General features: G+C 45.3%; 1 protein-coding gene across 1 annotated transcript in view; it reads left to right on the top strand.

Moving 5' to 3' along the window:
* Positions 1 to 320: 320 nt before the first annotated feature.
* The window catches only part of SCGN (secretagogin, EF-hand calcium binding protein), a gene marked incomplete at its 5' end in the record, with an annotated part of 26722 nt that continues 15037 nt past the window's right edge, over positions 321 to 12005 (top strand). Inside the window, one exon of the mRNA XM_008939613.1 lies at positions 321 to 391. Within this exon, the coding sequence (XP_008937861.1) occupies positions 321 to 391 (71 nt within the window). The remainder of the gene's footprint in view (positions 392 to 12005) is intronic.

Below are 12005 nucleotides of genomic sequence, written 5' to 3'. Positions count from 1 at the left end.
ACCTCTTCTCCTCCTCCTCCTCCTCCTTCTTGTGCCCTAATGTCAGGTCTGAAATTCCTCCTTTTCACCCCAAAGTTTTTGCCTTTCTGTTACCTCCCTGCTCCCTCTGCTGTTCCCTCGTGCGGTCCCCGTTTGTGAGTTTTTTTCCCCTGGAAAGTGTTCCTTGAGGAAAACCCCTCAGGGAGCTCCCCAGTGCTGTGTCCAGCACCCACACAGACCTCCAGTAGGAACCCCCCAGCTGAGGCCCCACCGTGCAGCCCACGACATGGCTCCCAGAGCTCAGGTGATGCTGCCTGACCATTAATTTTTCTTTTATTTAGACAATGGCTACATAGAAGGGAAGGAGCTTGACAACTTTTTTCATCATCTCCTGGAGAAGCTGGGTCCAGCGGTGAGTACTGTGCCATGTTAGGTGTGCATTAAGACCAAGAAAAATGGTGGTGTTGGTTGTTCTCTGCTTGCCAGCTTCCTTGGCAATCCCTGAGAGCTTTCCCTTGGCAACAAGGTGGCATTTAAGCAGGGGTGACAACAAATGCAATCACCTGAGAAGTTCGATCAGTTGTTTTCAGCCCAACAGCTGCTGTTGTGATGAGGCTGCTGTTGGCACCAGCTGAAGGGTCTGGTTGGAAGAGTGGAGAGTCATTTAGTGCCATTGAACAGAAACACGTGAAAAAGCACCAGCACACAGTCTGGCAGGGTGAGGGGGAGGACAATGGTGATGGTTTATGAGAGTACAGATTTTGTTAATATGATAGGTTTCTTTCCAAGATCAATCTTCAACAAACATATTGGTACTAATTTTAAATGGTACTTAGGAAGATGATGTGCACCTATATTGCCAAAAGTGTCTAGAAGCCAAACGAGTCAATTCTGTTGCTCCCAAGGTCAAGATCTGTCTCTCAAGTGTTTCTGGGTTTCTCCCTTGGTTTCCTTTCTGATTTTTGGCAGCATTTCTCTCACTCTGTGTCTCTAAGTTGCACAGCAATTTACAGGGGCTGGTTTCCTTGGCTCCAGTGGTATCTTGCCTTTGAGTGTCACCATCAGTGATGGAGAAATTCTGCCACTCGGGTCAGCTGCTCAGAAGTATGTAATGAATATATTCTGATAACAGGCTTAATATTTTTGCTATGCAGCGTGTGCCCAACTCGGAGGAGAAAAGGAGCAAGCATCTTCCAAATGGAAGGAGACAGTGTGCCAAAGAACAGAGATGAAACAATTCCTTTAAGCAAAAAGTAATTAACAAAAAGGGAAAAGGTAGCTGATAAAAGGCACAAATGCATGAGTATCAAGTGTAAAATCAGAATTATACTTACAAGCCAATTAGTATTCTTTGGGGCTACAATAAAAAAGACAGAAGCTGTGAATAATTTTTCAAGCATGTTTTCATTTGATTTGCAAGTAAATTTGGATGGAAATACTGGCAGTTTCTGGAGAAATGTCTTACCAGAGCATGGATGGTTAGATGAACAGATAAGCATATAAGAAGACTTTAAAACAAATCTAAAAAGATTCAACAATAAGCACTAAGGATCATTAGGGACACAGGAAAAAAAAATTTGAAGATAAATTGAAAAGCTCATGATTGTTTACCCAGGAATGACAGATGAAACTGGGAGCTGCTGGTTTTGGGGTAGAGCAACACCAGCACAAAGCTTTCTTAGATGAACACTGTGACAGCAAATGCGAGGCGTTGAAACAGAGGCTTAAAATGAGACTGCAGAGCTCAGTGCTGCAACAGGTCACTGAAGCAAGAGACCTCCAAGTGGGGCTCTCTAGAGTGAGCTGTGGGTGGTGATAAAGCAGAGCTTTAGCTGGGGATCTCATGCTGCAGGCAGCTGCCTGATGATGGAAGGTCAGGAGGAAACATCCAGCCCCACTGCAGCCCATAGCTGCCCTTGCACATCCCTCCGATGAGGTTTTGGAAGCAGCATCACACCAGCTGGATTGCAAACCCAGTGTGTTACAGCAGTTTTTATGGTCTTGCTGATGCCAGTGTGGACTCTTACACTGTGTTAGGGATCAGCACATGGAACATGCACAATGAGGGTGTCCTAGCAATGAACTGTTCTGCTTTGAGAAAGCAAGAACAGTTTCAGTGATAGCCAAAAGCTGCTGCTCAGATGTACTCCAGCTCAAACCAGCACCCTCATTTAGCTTGCATCTCATTTGCTTCTGTCTAGGCTTTGCCATTAAAAGAAAAGTTAACACAATTTGAATGAAGAAAGAACCACCTCCCTCTCTCCCTGTTAAATAGAAGAAATAGGCTAATTCTGTGAGACAGTGCTCACTAACTGCCAGGGTGCTTAAACAAGCTCTCAAGTGGTTTTGATTTTCTTCCCTGGTTTTCTTGCCTGTTTTTGGCAATATTTCCATTGAAGCTGTGTTACCCTGACTTATAGGATGATGTGTTACCTTGTTGCCCTTTGCCAGCAGCCTGGTTTGGTTCTCAGGGTTGTGTAGGGACAAAACCATCTCCCATGCAGTGGGCAGCAGGCACAGCAGTCTGCCTCAGTGGCAGAAGCTCAAGGGGAGCTTTGCCTGGGAGGCTGAGGGCAGTCCCCTGCCCCACTCCCTGAGGTACGGGGATCACTTGTAGCACTGGGTTAAACAAAGGTCTCTACAACCTTTGTGCAATGAGTTTTCATAACAACATTGAGCCAGTTTTCCCTTGTTCATGTGATTTATGTTGTACAGGCTTGTGGTTTTAGTGGCAGGGGTAAAGGATTCCCTTTACACGGGTTTTCACCATCTGAAGTGCTGGGGTTTAAACCCCAAGCCCTGAATTAGGGTTGACATACGGATGACGTCCACAACCAGGCATGAGAGACCTTCCTCCTAGTTTTCTCTCAAGGCCTGGCCAACCTTGGGTGAAAACCAATTAGGAGATCACCACCAGGTGCCCTGCCTTTAGAATTAACATCAGGTGTCCTGCCTCTAAAGGTGACAGTATATAAAGGCTGGCTCTGCTTGCAGGGGTGCACTATGTAGGGTTTCCTGACTATCTACTACAAGTAGAGTTCTCAGCAATGGCAGGACACCATCACAATCAGGACAGAAAGAGTATTAGGCATGTAATGATGCTGTTTCTTGGCAATTACTGTATGATTGGGATTGGGCTAATGACTTGGCTTATTCCTTCCCCTGTGACCTGGTCCATGACTTTGCTTACTCCTTACTTTGCTTCATCATATTCTGAGAGCGAATGCATTGATCTATTTATTCCACTGGTTGTTAGCTGCCTTGTGTCTTTCCTATATACTCTGGAATGGGGTGGGAAAATCTCTCCTGTATGTATATTGCTAATGGGGCAATATAGTCAGCAAAAGACCATCCTACAGAAAGAAAGTCTCCTTTGAGATAGAGCTGGGGGTGAGCATCTCTCTGCCCTAGTGCTCATTTTGACCTTTACTTCTTTGGGCTCTTAATGTCTCTGGTTCCTTGCACAGTAAAAGGGGGAGATGAACACAGTGGTGTAACTCCAAGTTGTCACAAGGATTAATTAGTGATTGTGTCTGAAGTGCTCTGCAGGTGATAAATAATGTTATCAGCACTGGAAGTTGTCCCTGCCTGAATAGCAAACATCTTCATAATTACATTTTTGCAGCCTGCACTCTCCAAGCTGTTATTTTTCTTAATGACCACTGTAGTCCTTCAGCTCTGTTTTTCTTCCCAGCTACTCTGCAGCATCCCCAGCTGACACTAAATGGCAGGGGGTGGAGCAGCTGGGAAAACAATGCAAAGGGGAGCCTGTCGGGAAGCTCAGCTCTGAGCAAGGAAGGAAACTTGAAATATCATCCAGTGAGGGAGGCTAATTCATCTTTTGTTACACCATCAAGAATCTGGGGAGCCCAGGAAGGGAAGACTTCGCAACAAAAGTAGACCTACAATAAACTGACCCAAACCCCAGATGCTGCTTTATCTCTCTCCTCCTCCAGAAACAGGTGATTGCTGGAGGCATTTGAACAATGCCCTCAGTAAAACGCTGTCACTTTTGATCAGACCTGATGTGGTCAGGCCCTTGGACTAGTTGGTTGTTGTAGGTCGCTTCCAACTGAAATATTTCTGTTCTGTTCTTAAGAAAATGTCTGAGATTTTTTGGGTGTGTGCTGCGTATCCAAAGACTTCAGTGATTTATGACACTGAAGTTTGAATAAGTTCTCCATCAGCTGAAGGAGCTTCTGTGGTTTGGTTTGTCTGGGGGACATGAGGCAGAGCTGAGGGTGATCCAGCCGCACACCAGTCCAGGTTTGTGACCTGCTGGCATTACCTGTCTGCTGCCCTTATGGCTCCTGTGACTTTAGCCATCTGAGCCTCCAGCTTTCAACCTACTGCTGCATGGCTGCTGTGAGCTGCCTGTGCTCTCTTCAGCTCACTCATAAATACCTTCCCTGTACACTATGGGCACCTTTCCATGCATTTTCTAACAGTTTTTATACTGAGGTAAAAGTGAAACGGACACTTTCTCTCAGCACTGAATAAGTAATTTTCAGGATCTACACCCCCTGCCTTTCTCTTACATTGCTTGTACATCTTTCTAGTGATAATTTAGCATCTTCCTTGCTTGCTCTTTGCTGTAGTTTCAATGTTTATATAGGTCTTATATAGTTTTTGAAGTGTAAATTTGATCATGCAAGATAGGTATTAACCTTGTTATAATCCCCCTGCCCTCAAACCACCCAGATAGTTATGACTGGACAGAACTGAAGTTAATCTTCAGGAGCTCACTCTGAACAGCCATAAAGGATTTGTCTTTGCTTTTTACTTGCAAAGAAAATGAGCAGCCTTCAGCTACTCTTGCACTTTATCTTTGCCTTGCACAATGTATCGTCCATCTAAATTATCCATTTAACTTAGTATGGTGAGGAAGGCAGCAGCTAGTCATTCAAAGTTTAATGGCTAAAATATCAGCCAGCCTCAAAGCCATCCAGAGCAGACTTCCCCTATTTTTTACCACTCCAAGAGACCCAGGACCACAGACCAGGTTTCAGGTGACTGGCAGGACAACAGCAAGAAGACCCCTAGCAGAAAGCATTTATCGTGCATCCTCTTCCAGACCAATTCAGAAAGCCAAACCCCAAGTCAATCCTGAACATTTAGATATAAGGAAGAAATTCTTTACAGTGAGAGTGGTGAGACATAGGAACAGCTTGCCCAGAGAAGTTGTGGATGCCCCTCTTCTTAGAAGTGTTCAAGGCCAGGCTGGATGGGACTTTGAGCAACCTGATCCAGTGGAAGGTGTCCTTGCCCACGGCAGGGTGGTTAGAACCAGATGACCTTTAAGGTGCCTCCCAACCCAAACCATTCCATGGTTCTGATTATTGCCAAATACAGTTATTTCTTTAGGTGTGGCTTTTGTCAGCCGTGATTAGCCTGACCAGTTCCTGTTCCTGTCCCTGCGTATTAAGGCAGGGCACTGCAAGTGCCTGGGAGTATTTTGAAATGCAAACTCAACATGCCAATGGGAAGAAACAGTCATGTTGTGTTTTCACTGCCCAAAGGCATGTCAGAAACCTTCCAGCCTAGTGGAAAGGGCAGAACAAAGAACCTGTCCAAAGCCTAACCACAAACTGTGATGGCACAGCAGTAGCCTTTGGGTGCTGGTGTCTTCTGTGTGAAAAAATATCTCCCACATATGTGCTGATGAGAGCAAAAGAAAGAACCAAAACACATGGGATGACAAGATAAGCACTCATCTACTGTAGTGTGCAGGATTGCAGTAAATCCTAACCAAAATAGAGCACCAAATTCTTGAGGGATAGCACTGCAGTTAAGTAAGCAAGATTGGCCCAAGTGAGAAGTTGGCCCAGGAGCTGCAGGGTGAAATCGCCTGTTAATGCAGGCAACCCAATGTACAACTGCACAGATGAAATGAAACTGTTTGTATGATTCATTGTTTTAATGCTACAGGTTTTAAAGAAGAAATGTTTGGGGAAAAAACGTTTCTTCTTTCCAGGTCAAAGTTTGTGTTACTGGTGGCCCATCTGGTCAACACTGGCCTCCTGCCTGTGCTGTGTGGCTTTTGGCGTGGTAATACTTGTTGAGTTTTTCTAACTAGCCTTCTTGGCAGACAAAATTGATTTTCATGGAACTTGTAAGAACTTGATATCTCTGGGACCTTTGCCCTTCTATCAAATTTGGCTGAAACATTGTTAGGAGAAATGTGTTCAAGCCAGCATTTTCAGATAAGCATCATTGTTTTTTTCAAGAAGCAGGCTATAATAGTCACATTTAGTTTCTTCTTGCTTTTTGTATCCATATCAATATAGTGGCTTGCTTCCAAAAATCATGTCAAGGAGGAGGGAAAAAATCAAATTATGACCAAGCTGTTTCAATTCACAGGAATTAAACAAGACATCTCCTTTCATTGAGTAGGAAAGGCTCCACAGGGCTTCATACATTCACTTTTTACCCCCCAAAACAAATGACTCAGTTGTGTTTTTATCAAGGCAAGCTGCTGCCAAGCACATGGATCCCTTAAGAAGCAAAAATGTAATTAGACAGCGTGAGGCAAAGAGTGCTGTCTAACAATATAAAAGGAATGGGTTAACAAAGAAGGTAGATTACAGCCAGGTTTCCAAAGAGTCATAACCAACTATGATAAAAATTAAATACTGTAGAAATTTAAAAAAGTGAGCATGCCTTTTCCATTATTACAAACAGCATTAAAAACCAGGTTACCTTTGTGATGCTAAATACTTCTAAGGGGGTTTTGCGAAAGGGAAGACAGAGTCTGGACATGGAAAGGAGAAAGCAGAAAATTCATTTGTTATGGTAACTTGAAGCACAGAAGCTTTTCTCTGCAAAACTGCAGAAGAGCATCTATAGTAAGAAATTTACTCCTCAACAACTATTTTAACCTGTGTGCTTTTATGAGGACAAAAATAATATGGTCTATTTCTCATGGTCTGGGATTTCTTCCTTGAGTGGACAGTGAGAACATGCAGCAGCTCTTGCAAGCCACAGAGCATCCAACCCGTGAGGGACCAGGGCAAGGGAAGCTTTACAACTCATAGGAAGCAGCCTGCAAAGAGATTAAAGCATCTCTCCCTTCCAGGCTAGCTCCCATCATCATTGTGGTCCAATGAAGTTCTCACTTCATGGAAATTAGCAGAGGGTTGGGTTTTTTCCTTTAAATGAGTCTCAGGAAGACACTGGTGGGGGGGTTATTTCTGCTGTAGGATTCTTTCTTGCCAAGCAGTTGCTCTCCCAGGAATCACACTCTTCCTCAGCCCAACCCTGAGTGAAACTGGAGGCAGGTCCTAGCTCAGGCATGTTTTCCAGGCTGTGGCGGGGAAGCCTCTTCATTACAGTGGTGACTGATGCTAAGTGTCAGCATCTCTATAGCTCTTTCTGCCTTAAGTGTGCAGCAGTTCAGGGGAGATTATGCTCCTTTGTCAATTAGGGCCATTACCTCTTGATTAAATTCTCCTCCAGAAACCCAGGGAGGTGCACAGAAGAGGGAAAACAAGGGCTGGCAAAAAAGGCCTCCCCAGACAGACAGCCACCAGAAAGGACTGCATTCATTTAAATGTTCACAAAAAGGAAATTTCATCTAGCTGCTAAGAAGTCTGTAAAATTTTATCCCAAGCAGTGAGCACTTGCAAACCTTTGAATCTGGGGAGGGATCCACTGCTCAAGACATGCAACATAGTCAAGATAGCATTAGGTCTGATGGGGAAAAAGCTCTGCCCAGCTACAGCTGTTTACTTGCTGTGAAGCTGCTTCCCCCATCCCTGCTCACACAGACAGAAGCACGAATTTGTATCATGCTCTATGTACAGGTGTTTTCCTGAGCAGAAAGATGGTGTTGTGGGTTTTTTTATTATTATTACTCCCTCTGTAATTCATAGTACATCAACAAGTGGAGCGTGAGTCCGAGGCATTTGAAAGCCAAACCTGTTTGGGTTTTAGGTTTTCCTGCTTGTTGCAATCTAGTTGAACACTGAGTTAATAATTAAAGGGAAGGAAAAAAAAAAAGCAAACTTCCTGGGGAAGTGGGTGGCCATAGCACCTGGCACAGCACCTGTGTTTCTATGTAAATGCTCCAGGTCCTGGCGTGCCTGCCTGGAGGTCTCCCCTTCTAGCTCTCCTGCTCCTGATCTTTCTATCACAGGGCTTGCTCTGATCTGGGAAGCAAATAAATATTTGTAGGAGCCCAAAGGGAGGATTAAATAGTAGGTCTCTTGACCAACCAGCTGACAAGGTAAAACTTTGGCCTCTCCTCAGCAACCTCATTGCAGGGTGGCTGAAGGAGCGAGGGGACCCTTTTACCCCACGGTGCAGCCACTCACTGCCCCAGCATCCCAGCTTGCCCCAACCCCAGTGCTGGGTGGGAGATGCCCTCAGACACCACTGGTTGGCTGCTGGATCCCTGCCCAGACTGCCTGCAGAAACTGCCTTGGCTGTAATTTCTTACCTGTGAATAGTTATTTTATCCCTTTCAGGGATATCTGAAGCTTGTCTGTACAAGCCACCAATACTATTGGAAAAACATCTGCACAGTATATGTATGTGATTGTAACTGGTTGCTAGATCCATAAGGCTTTTAAAAATGTCCTAGTCCCCATGTTGTCTTTCTGTATTTCCACAGTGACTGACTTGTCTTGCCATTTGTCTGTGTCCATCTCTGTTCTGAGCAGAGCTTGGAGTCCTGGCTGGGGTGCCCCTTCCTGAAACCTTCCTAGGCCTCCCAGGACATTGCACCAGTACAAATAATACCAGGGACAATGTTTGGCTAATAAAATTCTGCCTTGACTCCATAAACCCTGGATTATTGTATGGACAGTACTTTGGCTCAAATTCTTTTCTCCCTGTGTTTCTGGAGCATGCTCTTCTCTAGGTGTGAAGCTCCTGGTGAACCACACACAAGCTTTCCAGCATCTCTGTCTCCCTGTAGCAATGCCACACCCTGATTTGGAGGCAAAACCAACCTGAGCAGAATCTAAACAAGCCATGGAATTGGACTTGCTCACTAAGCCTTCAGGGAGGGATTGGCAGCTCCAGCCATCTGCCCCAATGTCCTGGCTCTGCTCTGCAGCCTGCTCAGGCTGCCCCCACGGGCTGCAGACCTCCAAAATCAGTTTTAAGTCGGCATACAGCAGGTGTCTGCAGTTTGTGGCCTTGCTTGGACAAGGGGGAAAAAAATCAGGCAGGTTATGTGCAAGGCTTTTTTTCCACCCTTGTAGTTGTTTTGGGAATGGAAAGGCACTCGGAGCAAGCTACAGGTCTGCATCACCAGGAGGCTGATCTTGGAGACCAGGTCTGCTACCCTTGGTTTCTGCTTGGAAGTGGCATGGTGGCATGCCTTATTTGATTTTTTCTTAATCTTCTGGGATTGGTGTTTTTTTTTGGTAAATATAAAGGTCACCTTTGAAATCTAACAGTCATAAACCAAGGTGTATCATTCTCAGTGGAAAAATTTGTAATATACAAAGAATTTTGCCTTGAGCATGCACCTTGGGGAAGACAGTTTTCACAGCATTTTTTACTTCACTTTTATTCTTTAGGAGTAAATGTTGGGGTTTATTACATCCATTACCACTTGTTTCCTAAGAAGGGTATTTATGAACAGAGAGATTGTCCGGTTTGAAGAATCCACTGTAGTGTAACCCCTTGGACCAAAAAGCTATTGGAGCTATGTAAATATTACAAGTATTTTGGGTATTTACTTGATGGATCCCATAGTTTAGATCAAAAAAATAATAAAACCAAGAAGAGTTAGTCGTGGGTTTATGCAGATAACAATGCTCCTGCCCCATAAAGCTCAACGAAGTGGTGGTTAGTGGCTGGCATGAAGCTGAGCAATAAGCTTTCTTAACAAATTACTAGTCTGCACTCCACAGCACACTTTTCAAACGTCAGCTATGATTATCATTTCAGAATTAACCTATCCTACTGGGCATGGAGGAGGATGATTTCAGACTACTTTGCAAGCCTACAGAAGTCAGCAGCTGATGGGCTTGCCTGGCTCCTGGGAGGTGTCTCAAAGCATCAAGGTTCTGTCAGAAGGCAATTTAAATAGCACAAGGATGAGTTGCAGTGCCTTGAGAAAGGGAACTGTATGTGCATGCTCGTTGGCGTGCTGTGCCCCTCATGCTCACTCTGGGGGGCCAGCAGTGAGCTCCAGCTGGGTCAGTGGTGCAAGCACCCGGCCATGCTGCCCCCAGGGCTTGCTGGCTACCACCGTGGGGACGGAGTATCCTGCGGCCATGCCCTGGGGCCTGCCTGGGGCCAACGGCTGACCCTAGCAGGGGGATTCCCACCTTGGCCACATACCTGTGAGACCACTACTGGGTGTTTCATCTAACTGAGAGCTGCCAATCCTTAGTGCTGTACCCAGAGGATGCACCCCATCTGTCCTACAAAGATCCATGTTGGTGCCCCTGTCTTCCCAGTCCCACATGCCAAAATCTCCCATCAGCTGGTTATCCTAGTCTTGTATTGCCTTAGATAGTGGAAAGATGAAAGAGTTTTACTTGCTCTAAGCAGAGTTCCCTCTTGGTTATTTTGACTTGGTATTTATAAATCAAAGCCAATTAACTCTTTCTTCCCTGACTTCAGAGCAGGATTCTCTGCACTGGCAGTGGTATTAAAGATTCCTCTGTAAGCCCATAATGACTTTTTGCAGGTAAGTGCTCATGAGCTCTGAGCCTGCTCTGAAGTGAGGTGAAAGCAAATTAAATTATGACATAAATGCTCTCTCATACTATCTGCCTACCCATCCACCTATAGATAACATTTTGTGTTATTACTAGCAGCAAATGAAGGCTTTTGGGAAATACCAGTCACATCTAAACACAGGGGGAAAGGTGTTGACAAAGTGGTTGCAAAGGCAGACCTCAGCTTAATGAGCCTAAGCCAAAGATAGCCCGTTTTCTTTCTGCTTGCCTCATCCGTGCCACCCTGGTGTGTGCCTGCATCTCTGCCACTGGCTGTGGCTGCTGCTGAGCAGAGGTTCTGTGGCAGTACCACTGGAGAGCAGCTGGAAGTTCCTGTCGTCACCTGGCTGCTACTGGGGGTGGGGGTGGCCAAGGAAGTTCTGGGGTGTGAGGTGTGCTCAGTTTCCAGTGGGGTGTGAGAACATGAGCTGCAGCTGCTGCATGTGCAGCCCGGCCACACGACTCTGCTCAGAGGTGACAAACCTTACAGAAAGGTCTCCTTCTACCCCACGCAACCTTTTGGAGAACAAAACCTTGCCCTCCTTCCCTGGATTAGGAGAAGAACCAGGACCAGCTCAGTGCAGGTGTGGAAGGTGATGTTGGACTTTGTTAGTTGTTTGAGTGAGGTTAACTAGGTGAGTTTCCCAGCCCAGCCACAAAGCTCATCTGGCCAGAAGCCTCTCCCCAGGATGGGGAAAATTGTACTTTGTGTAGCCCAGTCATACCAGATACCCTAACTGCTATTGCTAAGAAAAAAATGAAGCCTGGTGAATCTAAGCATTGCATTTCACCTGTCACAGCACTGCCTGTCAAAACATGTAAGCTAACGAGTCCTGAAAACTTCGCACCATGTATAAATTGATTATGGGGCTGAGAAAATGCAAAGGGAATGTGAATAGATTGAAAATTCATACTGTTAACCCAGAAACACTGACAGGGCTTGGTGCCAGGTCTTGAACCAGCTGACAGGCAATAATAAGCAACAATCTAGCTCCACTGACAGCTTTCAATGCAGATGATCTAATGAACTATGGAGATGTATTTCAATAAGGACACTTTCCTGAAGAGCACAAGTTGAAAATGAGCAGCATGGGAGCTGCTGTAACACACTGAGGCAAAACCAAGCCCCAGTGATATAGTGGGAACAGCTGGCTGAAGAACCAGGTGTCACTGTAATAATTTGGGGTCTCCAAACACTGATTGTCCAGCTGAAAACTTAGCTGCTACAAAGCCGTGCATAGGACTTATTTCCAAAAGTTCATCCATGGTGGTGTGTTTGTGGGCTTCTAGAAGCATCATCCCCAACTGTAAGGATGCAACGATCCTGGTGGTTATTAGTGAGTGAGG

The sequence above is a fragment of the Merops nubicus genome, unplaced genomic scaffold (genome assembly GCF_000691845.1).
Source record: "Merops nubicus isolate BGI_N331 unplaced genomic scaffold, ASM69184v1 scaffold14524, whole genome shotgun sequence".
NCBI classification, from domain to species: Eukaryota; Metazoa; Chordata; class Aves; order Coraciiformes; family Meropidae; genus Merops; species Merops nubicus.
This window is presented reverse-complemented; position numbering and strand designations above follow the sequence as displayed.